The sequence below is a fragment of the Eurytemora carolleeae genome, unplaced genomic scaffold, assembly GCF_000591075.1.
Source record: "Eurytemora carolleeae unplaced genomic scaffold, Eaff_2.0 scaffold3, whole genome shotgun sequence".
Taxonomy (NCBI): domain Eukaryota; kingdom Metazoa; phylum Arthropoda; class Copepoda; order Calanoida; family Temoridae; genus Eurytemora; species Eurytemora carolleeae.
The window spans coordinates 683,189-702,242 of NW_019397377.1; the positions used below are offsets into that span (position 1 = coordinate 683,189).

At 30.9% G+C, this 19,054-nt stretch overlaps 1 protein-coding gene across 1 annotated transcript; it reads right to left on the reverse strand.

The window, feature by feature from the left end:
• Positions 1-473: 473 nt before the first annotated feature.
• LOC111713875 (carboxypeptidase B) lies at positions 474-18,459 on the reverse strand. The gene is made up of 21 exons (XM_023488848.1): positions 18,441-18,459; positions 10,476-10,572; positions 9,422-9,476; positions 9,248-9,317; positions 9,012-9,042; positions 8,456-8,565; positions 8,157-8,230; positions 7,686-7,739; positions 6,721-6,760; positions 6,442-6,489; positions 6,216-6,279; positions 5,894-5,955; positions 5,372-5,418; positions 5,017-5,089; positions 4,278-4,364; positions 3,853-3,919; positions 2,691-2,759; positions 2,249-2,356; positions 2,014-2,137; positions 1,224-1,263; positions 474-652 (listed from the first exon to the last, which is right to left on the reverse strand). The coding sequence occupies exons 2-21, from the start codon at positions 10,563-10,565 to the stop codon at positions 520-522; spliced, it is 1,446 nt and encodes a 481-aa protein (XP_023344616.1). The 5' UTR covers positions 10,566-10,572; positions 18,441-18,459; the 3' UTR covers positions 474-519.
• Positions 18,460-19,054: the final 595 nt, after the last annotated feature.

The window sequence follows — 19,054 nt, forward strand, 5'->3', positions numbered from 1 at the left end:
AAATCTCAGTAATTGTAAAAAAAAATAGCCATGAAATATGCGTGAACAGTTTTAAACAGCTCAATTTAATTATTCAATTAATAACCAAATATCTTCAGTATTCCATTTTGAGTAGGTTTAGAAGACGACATTTTATAAATCCCAAGTTCTGGGTTAAACGTACAGCTGAATAGAATGGAAGGAAGACATCTAGCAGCCACCCTGTTTAATTCACAGAGATTTTAACCAAGGCATCAGATGTTTCTCCAAATATGTTGATTTATTTTTTAAAAGTGTGAATATAATTATTTGTTTTGGTGAATGATTTCAAAAATCTAAAAATATTATCTAAAGAAATTCAGTCTTAAGTAATAATGGCAACACAATAACAATTATATATAACACAATAACAAAATATGCATGATGCAATGCAAATGCGATTAGCGCATGCAATTGTTGACAAATCTGTCTAAAATACAAATAAAATATCTATATTAAAAGACTTTTTACTTGTGTAATAAAAAGGTTGGAGAAAATATTTTACAGGCTCTGTGCGATAGCTCTGGCCAATCCTTGGACTCCGGCGAGAGTTGTTCTTGATACATGTAATATCCAGGAGGGCGGGAGAAGAAAACCACGCCCCTTTCCAGGCAGCTCAACAAGATAAACAAACCTAGTAGGGATGATCAATTTATTATTTTTTTTATAAATCAGCCAAATGCTTACTGGGGGTTTGTGCATTAAGACTGCAAATAAATGATGCGATAAAAACTTTAAATCTGAACGATTTAAAATTTTTTTAGCGCATCATTTATTTGCGGTTGCGTTCCGACGAGCATGAGAAATCACCATATAGGCCCCCAAAATTGGAATTTGTATGCAGAACTCGGATTTGAAAAACGAATTTTGAAAAAATTAAAAATTGAATGAGCACGAAAACTCACAAAAAAAGATCTAAACAAAATTTAAGCAATTTTTCGGCTGTCGCTACTTACCTTTTTGATATTTTGATTTCTCCGAGTTTAAAATCGCGGACGACATTAAAATTGTATTTTGATTACATATTTTTTTAGGTCATAATTTGCACAGACGGTGGGTGGTTAGATAAGTTCTAACTTTTATGACGCCTAATTCCTAAACCATTTTCATTAAATTTACTAAATCACTTACCAAAAGCAATTTAAGGAAGTGTCAACTTTTAAAATTTATCAGTAAATGAAATTATGTTTGTCTAATTGACTCACTTTATCCCTGCTCCTCCTCTAGCCCAGTCATCAGCTCCGCCTACAATTAATTTATTAATTAAGATCTGATAAAAGATCTAAAAAACTCTTTTAGTAATGGGGAAATTGTAAAAAATTCATATGTACGGAGATGTCGTCTCCTAACAGTAGGACAGTGAAATCCGTAAATGACGTCACTGATTCCTTACCTGCTACTCCATATTCCGTGACGTCATTTACAAATTTCACTGTTCATGTTCTTAGTAGACGACATTTTTCGTACATTTGAGCGCATCAAGACTGAGAAAGCAACCTTTTCAAACAACCTTGATTCAAATAGAGTAAAATATAGAGTTCTGAATTTAACTTGTCATTTACGCGACTTTAGTTTGTAGTTCCAAATCTTAGAATACTGGTAGTGTTGAACTTTTAAACTGTCCGACAGGTTCTAATTCTTCACTTTTTCAAAAGCATGGTGGCCGAAAAAAATTTTTAAGACTCGGTTGACTTTAAGCGTCTCTTTGCCTTTGTCTTAACCTTAATAAGGTGTCTCAGACATGTGAATTTTAGAAAATTAGGGCTCTTTTTTTAGCTTCAGTTATTCAGAAGTAAAGGGCAACGATCTCATCGATTTTTACTCGAAAGTTTTGGAGCACTGGTAATGAATTATCATATATGAAAATATATTGTACAGGCATAAAAAGAAACAAATCACACTAAGCATATCAAGAATTTAGAGGGAAAACTTTTGACTATAAGTATGGCGGAAAAATGATATTAAAAATCAGCTTCAACATATTATTTCTTGTACCTGTAGCTCTGTACTGTATCTCAGTAGCTGTACCAATTTTGTACAAATCTGTACCACCTGATGCTAGGAAAACCGGTTCTGCAAACCGGTTTGCCATCTCTTTCAACTCCTGCCAATCCGCGACCTTCAATATTCAAATCAAGTAGAATCATTAAAATTTTGATATTTGTTTCTTTGCCTTATTTCTACTTCGATTTTAAAGACTGCTTAGTGTTCTTTTATTTATTGTCAATACCTTTTCTTCTGTTGAAGACCAGGGATATACAATCTTTGACCCATAGCTATGAATTGCAAGATAACTGATGAATTTTCCCGGTTGAGATAGAATAAAGTCTCTCACAGCCTGAAATATAATAAACATGACCAAAAAATATATTGGGGTTGGGGGTCAAATTTTATGATGTTTCATAAGTTTCATTGTAATAATAAAAACTGAATAAAAAAGTAATACATAACGTAATCTGGTATCATATATGCATAATGCTTGACAAAAAGGAGGATCCTGGGGGGGCAATTGGGGTATCAGGAGGGGGAGGGGTCAGCAATATTGACCCCCTGAATACGCCACCATGTGGGGGGGGGGGGGGGGAATTCCATAGTTAGACGCCTTCATGATGCATGGTTTATTGATATTGAGAGAAAAATACACTATAAGAGACTGTGAACGAAAGTGTTACCTGTGTTTCTTGTTCTGAGAAAGGAGCACTCCCAATGTAGGTTTCAAGACATGGTAGAGGTGTCCCCATCTAAATAGGTATAGACAAAAGAGATATCCGGGTGAAGACATCAAATTTGACAAAAAAAATAACAATTTGTTTATCTTGATAAACGTTTGTCTTGATACGTTTTAAATTTTGGCAATAATAACTTCTGATTAAGACTTAAAGTGCAGGGTTTCCTAACCGATTCCAATGTTTATCAGGACACCCTGTAAAATAAGTTGTAAATCTTGATTACGAGTTGTTACTTTTGACACTATTTAGCTGTCAATTTTTCACAGTTAATTCATCCATCTTCACTAAGTTTAATCTTAATTTTTTTGTTCAAATCATAAAATACCTGTGATGTTAACGTTTTCAGTTTTTTGAAAAACGAAACGATCGTTATTAAAAACGATCGTTTTTTTTAAAATGTTCGTTCTTTAAAAATTGTCGCTTTTTTAAAAATTTCGTTTTCTAAAAATTGTCGTTTTTATAAAAATCGTCGTTTCGTTAACGATCGTTAACGATCGTTAACGACGACCCTTCGTTAACGATCGTTAACGAAGAGAGGAAACCGACCTGAAAGGCATCTGTTCTTATTATTAGGTAGTTTTTAAGAAAACATCAAGAAGTTTTAGCTCCCCCACAACTTTTTAACTTCATATGTAAGACGACATTCAATAAAGTTGCATGTAATTTTTTTTCAATCGTTTTCAAAAACGATCGTTTCGTTTTTGGGAGAAAACGATCGTTTTCAAAAACGATCGTTATTCATTTTCTAAAAGTTCAAAACGATTGAAAAACGAAACAAAAAACTATCGTTTAACGATCGTTTTCACAAACGATTAAAAAAGAGATATCCGGGTGAAGACATCAAATTTGATAAAAAATAACAATTTGTTTGTCTTGATACTAATACATTTTAAATTTTGACAATAATAACTTCTGGTTAAGACTTGAAGTACAGGGTTTCTTAACCGATTTCAATGTTTATCAGGACACCCTGTAAAATAAGTTGTAAATCTTGACACTAAGATTAAGAGCTGTTACTTTTGACATTATTTAGCTGTAAATTTTTCACAATTCATCCATCGTCACTAGGTTTAATCTTCATTTTCTTGTGTAAAACATAAAATACCTGTGGTGCATCCATCAATCCAATATCCCCCCAGCTAAATCCAAAATTACGGTTCAAATCCACTCCACTAAATAAAGTACTAATATATAGAAAGAAAAAAATCACAACTTATTAAAAACATAGTTCATTAGTTCCTTTTTTGAAACAAAATATATTTGTAAAATGAAATTCGAAAAAAAAAATCCTGCTAACTTGCTAACTGTCTAACTTTATTTGTTACGGGGATTTGTCAATTTGAACGGAACGAAACAACTATATAAAAATTACCAAATATTTTATGAAACAGAATCTATCTTTAACATAAAAATGTTCTTAACTTAATAAAGCTGTAAAAGAGAATAGATGCGGCTTAATGAATTTAACGCAAATTGAGTGTGTGTGATGAATCGATGACTTGAGCATTACATCAATAACTTGCTACTTACATGCAGTTGGTTAAAATATTCAGCAAACTGGAATCCTTACTTCGGTTCTTTCTCCACATTCTATTGTCTGTATGGGTGTACTCATACCTGAACATTTATTATTTTAATATTGTATTGTATTCGTTAAATTTTAGTAAGATGTTTTACCGAGACTTTTTTCCACAAATGTGTAATATTATTATTCATGTTTTGTTAATTTTTATGGCTGCTGTCTAATTTCTTACCAAAGAGAATAGAATATATATTAGAGGGGAATTTACTAGAAAAAAGTGTAAAACGGCCATTTTGGTGTACTGCTTCCATACTGCAGGTGTACTTCACATATTTGTGCTATATACCCTTTTGGGCCCTGGAACATCATTTTATTGAAAATCTAAAATTGACATTAAAAGAAAACCAAATTATGAAATAGGCTGGTTTCATAACTGACCAATGATCATTTCACATAGACTCTATGCCTTTTACTTTACAAACGATGATTTTCCGTTATAACTATAAATCAAATGATGTTTTTTATTTATAAAGTTTATTTAACAGCTTTAAAAAATTCAAAATTGAAATGGATAGTCTAGGGAACATACTGTATTAATGTACTCTACTGCATATAATTTGTGAACATGTACATGATTTGTACACTTTGAACTCTTTTTTCAGGCTGAAAGGGACTACAGAAATAGTTTATACCGAGGGATTTGCTAAATTCCACTCTAATATATATTCTATTCTCTTTGTTTCTTACCCATCTGGATTAAGCACAGGAAGAATGAAAAAGTCAAATATCTCCAAAAGATCAGCATTGCTTGGGTTCTTTACTGTAAACATTAACTTTTTTTGTCTGAATTATTTATCAGAAATTAAATTATAATCTATTATTTTATTCAGTTTGCATGCAAAGCCAAACGCTATCTTCTATATATTTCGAAGAAGAAGTCATTTTTATATTTAATTGCTTAGTTATGCATTTTTAATTCTAATTCAAGTTAGACTCTGGCATGTATGAAATGACTTTATTCTTAAGTATCAAGGATTTAGCTGGATTTAGCAATAAAGAAATGACTACCACATAGTTCAGAGATTTGAATAAAAATGTTTTCCTAATTCGTTTGCCACGTAAGATACACTAGCAACACTTATCCATTCTCTAAAAAAAAAAAAAAACATTTTCATAAATCTATAAATATGTAAATATGTAGAATTTTACTATTAATAGTTTTGTTTGTAATTACAAACATTTTGAAATTTCAAATATATGTCTTTTGAATTGAATTCGATATTTATAGGTTGTAATATCTGAATAATTAATCTAAAATGTAATTGAATTATTTACGATCTGAGTGGAATAATGCAATTCCGTGGATTTGTATGGGTCCTATGGCTCCTGAATATAATAAGGTGTTGTTCAACAATTTCTACTTATATGGCAACAGAGAACAGTTCATTTAGTAGCAATCAATAACGAATTTAATTCAATATCAGCCAACACCCCCTTTCGCTTTTCGCGAACACTTCCTTTGACTCGTCGATTTCGACGAGTTAAATAATTAACCCTGATATATATTATGATTCAATCTGTGGTATCAATAGTAACTTCCCCAAATTAAAAGAAGTAAGACGACCTTGCATGTATTCCTCCTTCTATGAATATACCAGGTTTGGAATGTTTAGAGTTTTGTCCAATCTGGAAAAAAATAAAAAAGTTTGAATTTGCTGAGTTTGATTTGATTGATTTAGATAAATAGAAAATTGTCACCGAGTGAATAAATTGTAAATGTGCATTCATGTTATTTGGAAATTTAACCTTTTACGCTTTAAACATTTTTTAATACTTTATAATTATTATAGTTCTTTAAAAGATTGAAATTTACTTTTAGAAAATTATATGAATATTAAATTCAACAAAAATTCAACAGAAATCTGTCACAAAATTCCATATTTTACCTTTAGTGCTACAATATTTCTTCCCTCTGCTGTAGTCCCAAGCACTAAAATTGTCACCAGGTCACTGTTCGCAAACGAAACAAAAGAAATAATAAGTGACAAGTGTGCTTTCAAAACTACAATATTTAAATATTCTTTTAGAATACGCCTACCCAGTACCCTCGCTTGTTTTCTTATAAAAGGTAATTAAACAATACATATTTTGTTTTGGTATTCATATTGTTTCCTATATTCGTGTGCCAAGTCTTCCATCCAGTTATATATTGTTTTCAACCTGTAAACAGAGGAGATTTTAATGTTGGGTTCCCTCAAACCGTAGAAATGCTAAAAGATTAGGTTAAAGATTTTGTAATCTCCGAATCTCACTTTGCGACGTGAAATAAAACAGAGTTGCTCGTGTTCTTTAAATTTTTATTCGGTCACGATAATGCTGTTCGATTTGAACAGCATTGAGTTTGTGATATTTTACTGCAATAAGTTAATATGAAGAATAGTTAAAATTTACCGATGATATTGATTCCAGTTCATTTCTCCTCCATCAATCTCTAAAAAAAAGACAATATTCGAAATTCAAAATTAATATGTTTACTGTAAAGAATGTCGATATTTTCAAAAATTTTCTTTTTATTATGAACATACTGCCAAATAGAGGTTAACCGCAAAAGTAAAGACTTCAAAGGCTCCTTTTTAAATTCTTACCCAGCATTTTTTAGTAAATTGATGGTTCCTTTAAACTGTAAGCATTCTTTGCCAAATCATTTGCACATCATATTAAAAACTAAAGACACAAATAACCTTCAGATTTTTAGAATAAAGGAGTTTATAAGGTCGTCCTTAAAGGAGTTTATAAGGTCGTCCTTAACGTCTCATCCTTGGTTGTTAACCCTTTTCATGCTGGCTGTTTAAAAACGAATTTAAAGAACATATAAACGTTATTTAACAGATAAGATACAGCTTACTGGAAACCCTGATGAAAATCACATTTTTGTTCAAAAAAATCTGTATTATCAATGTTACATCTAGAATTAATTCTACACGCCCTATCTTAAATATATTCATTTAGAAATAAATATAAAAGATCCCGTTTCTAGCGACATTCAATAAAATTTACTTCCTCATTCCGTGTCACAGCACTAGACCTTTAGATTACCTCTAACCCCAGTGCACCTTCCCCCCCCCTGCCTCCTCCTTGTGCCCCCGTATATATGGGCAACTTAAACCATGAGTTGCAGAATTGTTTACAATCAAATATACTTACTCAAACTTACATGGTCTAAAGACAATCAGAAACTGATCGTATACTTTTGGATACAATTTAGGAACTAAGGTTATAAATGATAAATCATTTTAACAGATATCTCATTTCACAAAATAAAGATTTAAACATTCCTTTTGTAAAAATATGCTTCGTTCGGTCAACAAGTATACATGATCGGTGCATGGAAATTATTGTTAAAGCGTACTGACTACCTTTTAATTGAGGCTTTAGGGGCTCTATGTAGTTCTGCTCATTCAAAGATAAATCTAAAAAAGTTTGAAATTAAATAGTCACATGATTCCAGAAAAGGGGCTGATACTTTGTTTGACAGATAAGCATTTAGTCTTTTCTACATTGGTATGTCGTAATCTTTTTTAATAATCTTGTACAGTGAAACCCTTAATAACGAATACATCGGAAGAATTTATCAAATGTCGTCTTGGCAATTTTTCAATGAGTTTTATACTATATTACGTAAACTTCAGTATTTTCGAAAATAGATAAATAGACATGAATATGCGGGAACAGTTTTAAAGAGTTCCATATAATCATTTAATTAAAAACTAAATATCTGCAACATTCCATTATTAGAAAGTGAAGAATACGACATTTGATGAATTCTTTCCATGTATTCGTTATTAAGGGTTACACTGTAGTATTAATTTTTTTAACTCTTAACATACCTGAGTTTGTTATTTTCCGCCCCCTCCGTGTAAGAGCATTTGAAAGAATTTCCCAAATAGATTCGCGCTTTAACCTGATATATAAAAGATAAAAGTTTTAAAATTGCTACATGTCATTAGCAAAAAAATCTAACATTTACTTGATATTCTACACAATGACTCTTTTAAGAAGCATTTTTCATGTAACAATAATACTTATAATAATAATATTTATGATTATGATAAAACTTAAAACAATAATAATAAAATTTAAATTACAAATACAGTTTTCAAACGATTTTTTACTTAAATTTCTTCACCTTCTATTTTGACTGAATTCTACAAGTTTATTGCATCCTTCTCTATTTTCTTTGGTCTCTTTATCTATCTCTGATTGCAAATCTTTCATTACAATTTTGTAAGATATTCCCTAGAATAAGTTAAAAGTTAAAATCCACACTTATTAATTAACTTTTAAAAATTTAGGAAAAATACTTTTTTATTTTGTATCTGGCCAAGGGCATATACAGAAATCTAGGGAGAGGCAAAATTTGAACTGTAAATTCAAAACATTTGGCTACTTGGATTATCAGGCATAATTATAAATATAAGATACTTTAAAGATACACATACAGTTCAATTAAATTACCTTGTAAATACTACATTATTTCTCCTTCAAACAAAACTAGCAGAAAAAGCCTGTTTTTAAAAAATCTACATTTTCTTTTATGTTCTGTTACTATAAAGCAGTTCTTAGCAGTGACTGATTGAATTTTTATAAAGACGGATTTGGGTCCAAATATTGGATTAAACTATTGCATAACAGTTTAAAAAGTTAACTAAACATCTTGTCAAAATAAGAATACAAGAACTAACCTCTTTATTCAAAAATTCCTTCACCTTTCCCCTAGAATAAGATTATAAACAACTTATCAATAAATTTGAAGATCCTTAATGGGAAAAGTCATTTGTTCATTTTCATATAAAGGACAAACTTGAGGATTGAGATAATGTATAAGAAAATAACACGGAATAAAGATTATACAAATAAAAAGTGAATAAAGATATACGTATTCAACAAACGTATGAATATTTTATTTGTTAGAATAAACCTGTATTTTAGTGGAAGCATGAAAGTGACCTCGGATCCATTTTGTCGAGGACTGGTCCAGAAGTCAACAACTTAACGAGTAATATTTTATAGATTAAGCCAACATAATTATGAAACATTAGAGAAAAAAATGACACTAATTCATACATATTAATTACTCAATACTCATACTTACCCCAGGAAAGAAATTTAATTTGATCTTCCTCTAGCAAATGGTTAATTTCTAGCACCTAGTACATGAATATACAAAAAAAATAAGTTAATGCATTTGATTGTCAAAAATATTAACCCTTAACAGGGAATTTTCTATTATCTACTTATATTAGCATCCTCCGGAAATAATATCTTAATAAAACCAGCATCTAATATCTAGTATCTACATAAAACTAGTATCTAGTATCTAGCTGTACTAGTATCTAGTAACTACCTGAAACTAGTTTTTAGAAACTACCTTAAATTAATTTCTAGAAACCACGTGAAACTAGTTTCTAGAAACTACCTGAAACTAGTTTCTAGAGATTATCTGAAACTAATTTCTAGAGATTATCTGAAACTAGTTTCCAGAAACTACCTGAAACTAGTATCTAGAAACTACCTGAAACTAGTTTCTAGAAACTACCTGAAACTATCTGAGCCTAGTATTTAGTATCTAAAGGGTGTCTCACATCATATTAGATCGTTTATACCATTAATATTAAATTTTTCGGTAATATAAATATTTGTATGGAGAAATTATGAGGTTTTATGTGTATTATTTGCGTATTTGGCTTTAAAGATTGGAGATAATCCAATATGTTATGGGAAGCTCTGAAACTAGTTTCTAGTATCTACCTAAAACTAGTATCCATTATTAACCTAAATCTAGTTTCTTGTAGTTGTAGCTACCTAAAATTAGCTAGTAGAAACTACTTGAAATTAGTTTCTAGTATCCAACTGAAACTCATTTCTAGTAACTATCTGAAACTAGTATCTACCAAAAAAACTAGTATATATAGTATCTATAAAAAGCTAGTATCTAGTATCTACCTGAAACTAGTATCTAGTATCTACCTAAAACTAGTATTTAGTAACTACTTAAAACAAGTATCTAGTATCTACCTGAAACTAGTATCCAGTATCTACATGATACTAGTATATAGTATCCATCTGAAACTAGTATCTGCAGTATCTACATGAAACTAGTATGTAGTATCTATCTGAAACTAGTATCTTTTACTAGTATCTATAACCTGAAATCCAGTAAAATTCGCTTTTTCGGCAGCGACCAAAATGCTTGTAAGCAGGAAACATTCTCCAAGAAAAAAGAACCAGTTCTTCATTTTGTTTCTGAATAAATCAATTTCCTTTATCTTTTTAAAAACGTGCTTTAATAAATCTATTGAAAGCAGTGTATTTTTGATTATATGAAGATTTATATCTACAAATAAAACATTATAAAATTTTTATTTCAATTAAAAAAGATCAACTACCCACGACATTTAAAAAAGACTTCACATTTGCAAAAAGAAATATTAAACTGAAACCTTGGAAACAGAAATAATTTTTGTGGCCCTAAAGTAAAATTGCTTCCTCGGCCTCCTAAAAACTTCCCATAGGATGGAATGAAAATAAATACAATTTTTCTAGACTTTCCGCTTTTTTTGTTATGACCAGTTTAAAACAGAATTATTACAAACAGGTCTAATGTTCAAACTGTGACACATGCTATATTTGCAAAATAATCAAAGATATCGACAAATTAAAGGCTTAAAATTTGACAAGTGTAAAATGATTAATAAAAATTAAAGGTTGTCAAAAATCAGCAGGAATTAAAAAAAGATGTCTAAACCTATTTCATTTTCACACAGAAATTAAAACCCATCTCTTTCAAAATGAGAAAAAAATCTACAATTCTAATTTCTTTTAGTTAAGAATTCATTGTCTAAAAAGACTAACAATCTACCATCCAATCAATTAAAAAAAAGTAAACAATAAATTAATATCTTTCCTTTTTATAGAGGGGGAGGGGGTAATTACTTTCTTGCTTACTTGATTACTTACAAATATATTATAAAAAAAACTGGAGGATTAAATTAAGGGTTCAGAAAACATGACATCTAAGGGTACAGAAAACATACGTCCAATAATTTGAATATTGTGATAGAAGAATATCAAGAAAAAGTAAGGATTATATCCGCCTAACAGGAATTTTGTAGGCCATAACAGAAGTAAAGTCCCTTTACTGGAAATCAAGGGTAGAAGGACTATTATACGGATTATGGACAGACGAAAGATAGTCACAAAGTACTTGCAGGAACTACTTACTGCAGACTACACAAACAAACAATAAAGGGACTTTATAGTACAAAGTGGACAAAAAGGACTAATGGATCAATAACAAAAATGCTCTCAAGCAAAAATCGAGGAAAATTTTGCCAATTACTTCTTAAAAGCAAAGCAAACAACAAGTGCTTTATTGTGCAAAAATATTCATGTAAAGGGCTACAGAAAAGAATAAGTGAGTTTGAATGGTAAAATCAAAGCCCAAGACGTTTCGACACTTCAAAGTCGACCCTGTCTTAAAAATTGATGAGACTTTTTATCTATGGACTTTAATAAGCAGGCTGAATCTATGTGAATAGATGGACTATAACATAGTGAATATGATTGAGCCAGGGACTAACTGACTCTATGAAAAAAATTTTAAAATCACAAGAACATGCCACAACAGGATATTAAAAAATTCCGGGGTTTTCTACTTCACACACTTAAAAAACACCTTAATTTTGAACAAAAATGTACATAGGAGGTAAGCCCTGAAGCCAAAACTTTGGTGTATGTGAATCTCAGGATTAAGCATTCATATCCATCTTATGTAACCTAAAGATTAATTCAATTCCTCCTAGATACCCCGCCGTGGATAAAGGAAACTGAGTCTTAGCTACAAACTCTGATTATCTAGTACCTTTATCTTTGCTACCCGGTATATTCAAGCATTTACTTCAACCAATGAATTATGTAAGATCTAATAATCTTAGTTTGAAACGTTGAAAGAATATAGAGATTTGAAGAATTAATTTTGTTGCAAATATTCAATTAATTTAGTTGAGGGATCAAATCTTAAATCTAAAAGTGGCCACATTGGAAATCGATAAATGTATTATTATTATTATTATTATTAAAGTTTATTTCGCACACAAAAAATGGAATTTAAACGAAGAACATATGTAAATAAAGAATATTACTTGTTAGTCAGTACATAGAAAACAAATAATATAATTAAATTCATGATATCTAAAGTCGTTAACAGAAACATTGTTTAATCTTAGATCTAGTAGTTTATAAATGAGAGGTTTTTTCCATTTCTGATCATCTCGTAACTTTGAAAACGTTAAATTTTGTTATGCAATAATTCCACTTAAAGCCCAATCGGATATAGGCTGAAGTTTGTTTGTAGATCTATAAGAGAAGAACAGAAAACAGATATATGATCAAATAAAAAAAAAAATTAACTGCTCTTTTTAAAATTTTGTAAAAAAAGTTTTATCTAAAAATAAATTTTAAAAATAACTCCTAGTTTCATTTCCTTTTCTTATAATACGATTTTTTAAAGACACCGGTTTTTAATCACCAGCTTATTGAAAACATATATATATAGACACAATTACATGAAAAAGTAAACAAGGATTATGGTTTTATTCATCTTCTTTATTACGATGCAAACAAATAAATAAATTTTTATTCATTTTATTTCAATGAATTATTTGTAAGTGTTTTTTTCATATTTGCATATTATCGTTATGGTTTCTGAATAACTTCAATTATCATATTTCAATTGATAGTTATATAATCTTTGAACCGTGTCTCTTATTGAATTCCTGAACAAGGAGCTGCAAAACACATTGGCCGAATGTAAAAATTAGGATGTTGGTATATTTCGATACAACAACATTTCACAGACAACGACATTTCATGGATAAAGACATTTCATAGATAAAACCATGTCCTAAGTTATATAGATAATAATACATTTTATAAATAGTGCAATTTTCCAATATTGCGATTATTCCGAAAGGAAGTGAACCCATTAATTCTTGTTTAAGTTAAAAGTTACGATTCTTAATAGTTGATTTATCAACACTGTGTAGTAAAAATGAGAATAATCTGAGTGTCAGTATTCATATTATACATAGAATATTCGTTATCAAAATAAATTTAATTGCTTGTGTTTTGGAATGTTAATGAATATAGGCAGATTGTGTTTAGCAATACTTTATTGATGTAGATACAAGAGATGTCACTACCAAACATCTGGGGGCGGAAACGTCATGTGTGTGTGTCTGTACCAAAAGTGTGTGTGTAAAGCTTACCGAACCAAAGGTGTGTACTGCAGGTATATACACTTTACAGTACATACGAATCTCGGTATTTGTACAGTCTAGGAGAGTACATTTGTTTATCGTTAATTGTTTACTTAAAAATAAGTTTAATATACATGTAGTATATTATTTGTATATTTAAGTAAGCACTGTAAGCCAAGTTTTCATGCAAAGAATATAATTTGATCAAAGTTTACAATAAACTAGTCGTTATTCAAGCTTAATTATAATTAACAACATTGTTCTGCAACTTCCTTGACTGTAGTCATGGTGTGTGTCTGTACCAAAAGAGTGTGTGCAAAGTTTACCGAACTTGTCTGCAAAGCAGTGCGACTGGCTTTCTCATGTCAGACCAGCGCCATTTCCTTTCCCTTTATTCCTATTCCCTGCAAACACTTCTAATCTTATTCAAGAAGACGAATAACGAGTTCATTTTACACATCGATTTAGCCTGCTTATAAACACTCTCATCATTTTTTTTAGCTTTGTTTTCTCCGCTTCAACTCACTTTTGCTTTTCTGTAGCCCTTTACATGTAAATTTTAGCACAATAAAGCACTTGTTGTTTGCTTTAGTTTTAAAGAAGTAATTGCCAAAATTTTCCTCGATTTTTGCTTGAGAGCTTTTTTGTTATTGATCCACTAGTCCTTTTTGTCCACTTTGTACTATAAAGTCCCTTCATTGTTTGTTTGTGTAGTCTGCAGTAAGTAGTTCCTGCAAGTACTTTGTGACTATCTTTCGTCTGGCCATAATCCGTATAATAGTCATTCTACCAAAGGCGGACACAGGGGGGTGGCGGGGGGACATTCGCCACCCCCTGACAGATTCAGGGAGGGGCGTAGCCCCCCCCCTGAGATTTCGAGGCAAAAAATGTTCCCAATTTGATAAATCGTATGTGTTTTTCAATTTTAAGCTATTTGATTATAGATATAATCCTTATTTTTTCTTGATATTCTTCTATCACAATATTCAATTTATTGGACGCAAGACTTTGTGAGCGTGAGACCTTCAAATCACAGTGATTATTTAAGTCAAACATTTCAAAACATAAAATTCCTTAATTATACTGTAAAACCATTCTTTGCCATGGCTTAAAGACATTTAATATATTTATGGTTTTTTAAAAATAATAGCAATATCAATTATTTAGTGCGAAAGAGAAAAATTACATTTTTTAGTATATTTGTGAAGACCCGTCTGTGCTATTCCATGGTTGGTTATGGTTGGTTTCTGTGCAGCCCTGTTGGATTGTCATCATTATGCACAACATTGTATTATATTTCCGTATCTACTTCTTGTTAGTTTTGCATGAATAGAATTACCCTAGCTCTTGCAATAATGGCTTCAAGTCCACTAGGATTTTAAAAATATCTAAATTGATCATTAAAAATGAGCTGAGCGCACAGAGATCCAGAATGCTAGGAAAAATTGCAATAGATTTAAATACTGTCGACTTTGAAGGGTCGTAACACCTTGGCCTTAAATTTTACCTCACTAAATCACTTATACTTTTTAATAAGCCCTTACCATGTACATTTTAAAATTTCAAGTTTTGAAAAGTAATTGGCAAAATTATCATCAATTTTTATACAAGAGCACAAAAAAGGTCAAATTTTCAAGCAAATGATAAGGAACAAAATGTGGGAAGGGGAAAACGAAAAATAGCTCCTTAACAGAAAATCGTTAATGGTATAGAATTTTTAGTTTTGAACAAAAATATTAGTTTTAAGCTGCAATGTATGATGTAGGTCAGATATTTGAGCGCCCTTATTTGCACACTTTTAAAAGTCTGTCCACATCATTCATATTGAAAGTAGCCTTTAATGAATTACGCAAAGATTTTTGTTCTTTATTAAAAAACATTGCTTTTATTTATTTAAGATAATTAATAATTTTACCAGAGACCATAGGAATCCTTAATGGATTCAGTTTAATTACTCTGACAAGATATTGACCGTATTTTAAAATTTTTTTTTGCTAAAATAAAAAATTTAATACGAATTTTGAAAAAGTATCAAATTTGTTAAACAAAAACTATTATCTTTCAATCACTTAAGGTTGAAACATCGGATAAGTATGCGTCACGCGTCACCGGAAGTGACCATAGTCACAGTGCACTGTCTGCTCTACACAACGTTGTTCAAGATACTAACACAATTGTACGCACGGTGAGACGTCTTATACGCAATAAACAACAACTTTTATTTAAACCATAAAGGAATGATATGATTCTAAATAATCCCAACAAGAAGTTGTCTTTTACTAAAAATTAAAGCTACGTGAGTTTTCCTTTTTCACCCCCTTTTAATAAACTTTTTAACATCAAAACTTTTAATATTATTTACAAGCAAGGCATATTTTAGAAAACAATGACTAAAAGTGAGCTTTGGGTTTTATGGAAAGACAAGATTCTCCCTCCCAGTCCCAAGTCTCAATAAAACAAAAGTGCACAACCTCAAAAATCGTCAATAAAACCCGAGATTTTACAGCGTAAAGGAATTTAGTTTACAAACTAAATTTTTGTAATCCCTTTATCTTTGCAACCTGACGTTGTTGACCTTTGATATTTCAAAATTAACTTTTATTATCTAACAGAGTTCATAGTTTAAAATAATTTAATTAATTAATTTTAAAAAATTGGGTTGCAAAAATACAGGGATTAGAAAATCTAAGGTTGTGCCAAAAAATCAATTCCTCTAAAACCTTCTAAAAATGTATGCATAAAGTTATTTCCATTCTGGAAGAAAATGGTGAAATGGTCCACTATGTCTGTAAGACTGTACATATGTATTAGCTTATTTTGTGAGACTACACAACACAAACAACACGATACAACATTATATTATATGTAAACACTAAACCCTAAACAGATTCATCCAATACTCAACAATAAACTGATGACGATTATTTAAAAATGTTCAAATTTTTTTTCAAATAATAAGACAATTGTAGACATTTTTTCTTCTTTTTCTATCCAATGGCAATGTTGTTTTTTTACAGTAATTTTTATTGTTTTGTATTTATTGCTTTTCATGTTGTAAAATGCATAGATCATGGAAATGTACATAGTGGTATTTATCGTTTTATGGTTATTGTATTGATCTAGATATGTGACTGCAAACTCCATTTAATTTTATGTTTGGACATATATAGATATAGATATATATAGATAGATACAAGATTGGGTTTACGCACTTTGAGAAATGTAGATGTCTGCACACTCCTGTATGCCGAGTCCATTAGCGCCTGATCCAATGAGGGTTCAGCCATGTGTTTGGTGTTTATTCTGAACCAATAGAAATTGCATTTTGATAACATCTATCTTTATATCTAGCTCATTATCCAATCAGAGATAAATCCTTATATCGGCGCTATAACAGTAAATGTAAATATTTACTTCTCCTGAAACTATAGTGTGCAAGCCTACTAGTTAATAGAAACACCAAGAATGGATATTTCAATGGGTTTACATGATATGTTGATATGTCAATTTGAAAATATAGCTAGGAGAAGGGAGTTGTACTACCCATCCTATGGAATGCACAGCTAGGTAGTTTTGTAAGTTTTTGTCCTTCAGATCACATTTTTACATTTATTGTTGCGTCAGAGAGGGTTCAATTAATGTAGTGAGAAAAGAGTTTAAAATTCGTGGTAGTATCTAAATTTTATCTTTGAAATCATAAAAAGTTACTGCCGGTTTGACAAAGAAAAAAAAAGTTACTCATAAATTTTTGGCAAAAAAAGGTCATTGAGATTCTGTTTCTTCTTGATTTTTTTAAAGTTTTTCTTTTGAAAAAAATAAAATATGCATAAAACACACTGAATTTACTCGATTTACTACCGTTTTTACAAATTTTTAAAAGGTCTGAACCTTTTTTTTTTTTAAAAAAAAGGCTTTTTATACAAACACAGAGACTGCAGGTCTGATCTGTTTTCTATGCACTTTTGATGTGTTTTTGATGTGAATGCAGCTACTGAATTTTTTCTTATCATTTTTCTTACTTTAAGCACTTTTAATAAGCAGTTTCCCTTGAAATGGAAAATATTTTTGGAAGAAAACTCAGTTCCCAGCAAGAACGGAAGATGACCAAGGAAGTCTAAAATTGACTCACAAGACACGGGGATAGGACGTCCCCACAATTACTCCTTCAGACGTAGTCATATTTAGACCATTAAGATGAGGTCAAGGACGCTGCTCATAAACTGGGGTATCAGGTTACTAATGGCATTTGTCTCTGCAGGGGTCCCTTGTGTCTGTCCGTATTTTTGTCTGTGTGCCGCCACATGTATTTCTCCAGCAGTTGTTTTAAAGCTGTTCTCCACCCCCTCCCCAGTCCCTCCCACTCTCCCTGCAGTCGTCTTATATTCACTTACAGAGGATGTCCTGTGTGTATCCTCAAAAGATTCACAGCTTATGTCAATTCAGGGCGAACACAGGCCCCCCCCAAAAAAAAAAAAAATTTCTCTTCAGTCCTCAAGAAGCATCTTCAGGACGTCCTGACTGGGTTTTCACAAGACGCTGTCAAGTCAGGGTGTACACAGGGTTGGTTCCCCCCCCCCAAAAAAAAAATCTTTGAAAATTGAAATAATCATAATTGAAAATATGTATCCTTTCATTTATACCCCTTTAATAATTTATTTAATATATTTATTACCCACTAAGGAGAGACTTCAGAGAAAACTAAGGAACATTTACAGTCTTTCTTTGAAAAAAAGCTTTATTAACGTCTTCAGACTTGATTAAACAGTAGGATAAGTCGTATTTTGAGAGTTTTAAGATTATCTCTTCAGTCTCATCCTTTTATGGGTAACCCTGAATAATTTTTATTTTCCCTACCTGGTCTCCAAAAATAATGTCCCTGCTTCAAAAGTTCAGTCAAAATGACAGACCTTTAAATAATATCATCGAATGAGACATGTTACATATTTTAACACAAGTGACAATAATTTGACACTTGTTGTAGTTTGAATAAGCTGACATTTCTAGTTCCAAAGTTAAGCATTAAGAAAAAATTTATCAACTTTATTAGTAGAAAAATAATAATCCCTAAGATGAAAATTCAGAAAAAAAACATAATCTGCAAAAAACAGAACTGCAAAGCACAAGATAATACAAATAACAAATCACAATTTACTATGTAGTTTGGACCCACCTAACCAGAGTTGGTTGTTTTGATTGGTTGGCCCTTTATAAGCGAATAAGAATTGTAAATAAATAGATGGATGTACACTGTAGTACAGTACACCAATCATAACTCAGAAACTCCTTGACTGATTTGCCTCAAATTTTGATTGGGGAACTCAGGAAAGCAACAGGAATGCTATTAGCTTGATTTTGTGATTATTATTTAAGTGGGTCGAAAAACAGCTGAAATCGTATTTTACGGTAAACGGTGGGAGTAACTATGAGTAATCTTGGCAGCGCTGGGTTCCCAACAAAGCCTATAGTAA

Excerpts from the sequence above, each read along its gene's own strand:
- LOC111713875 (XM_023488848.1), bottom strand. The coding sequence starts at position 10,565 with ATGAAGAACTGGTTCTTTTTTCTTGGAGAATGTTTCCTGCTTACAAGC. Across the intron at positions 2,138-2,248 it reads GGTCTTCAACAGAAGAAAAG|GTCGCGGATTGGCAGGAGTT; the intron begins GTATTGACAATA and ends TGAATATTGAAG. Across the intron at positions 1,264-2,013 it reads GATACAGTACAGAGCTACAG|GCGGAGCTGATGACTGGGCT; the intron begins GTACAAGAAATA and ends AATTAATTGTAG.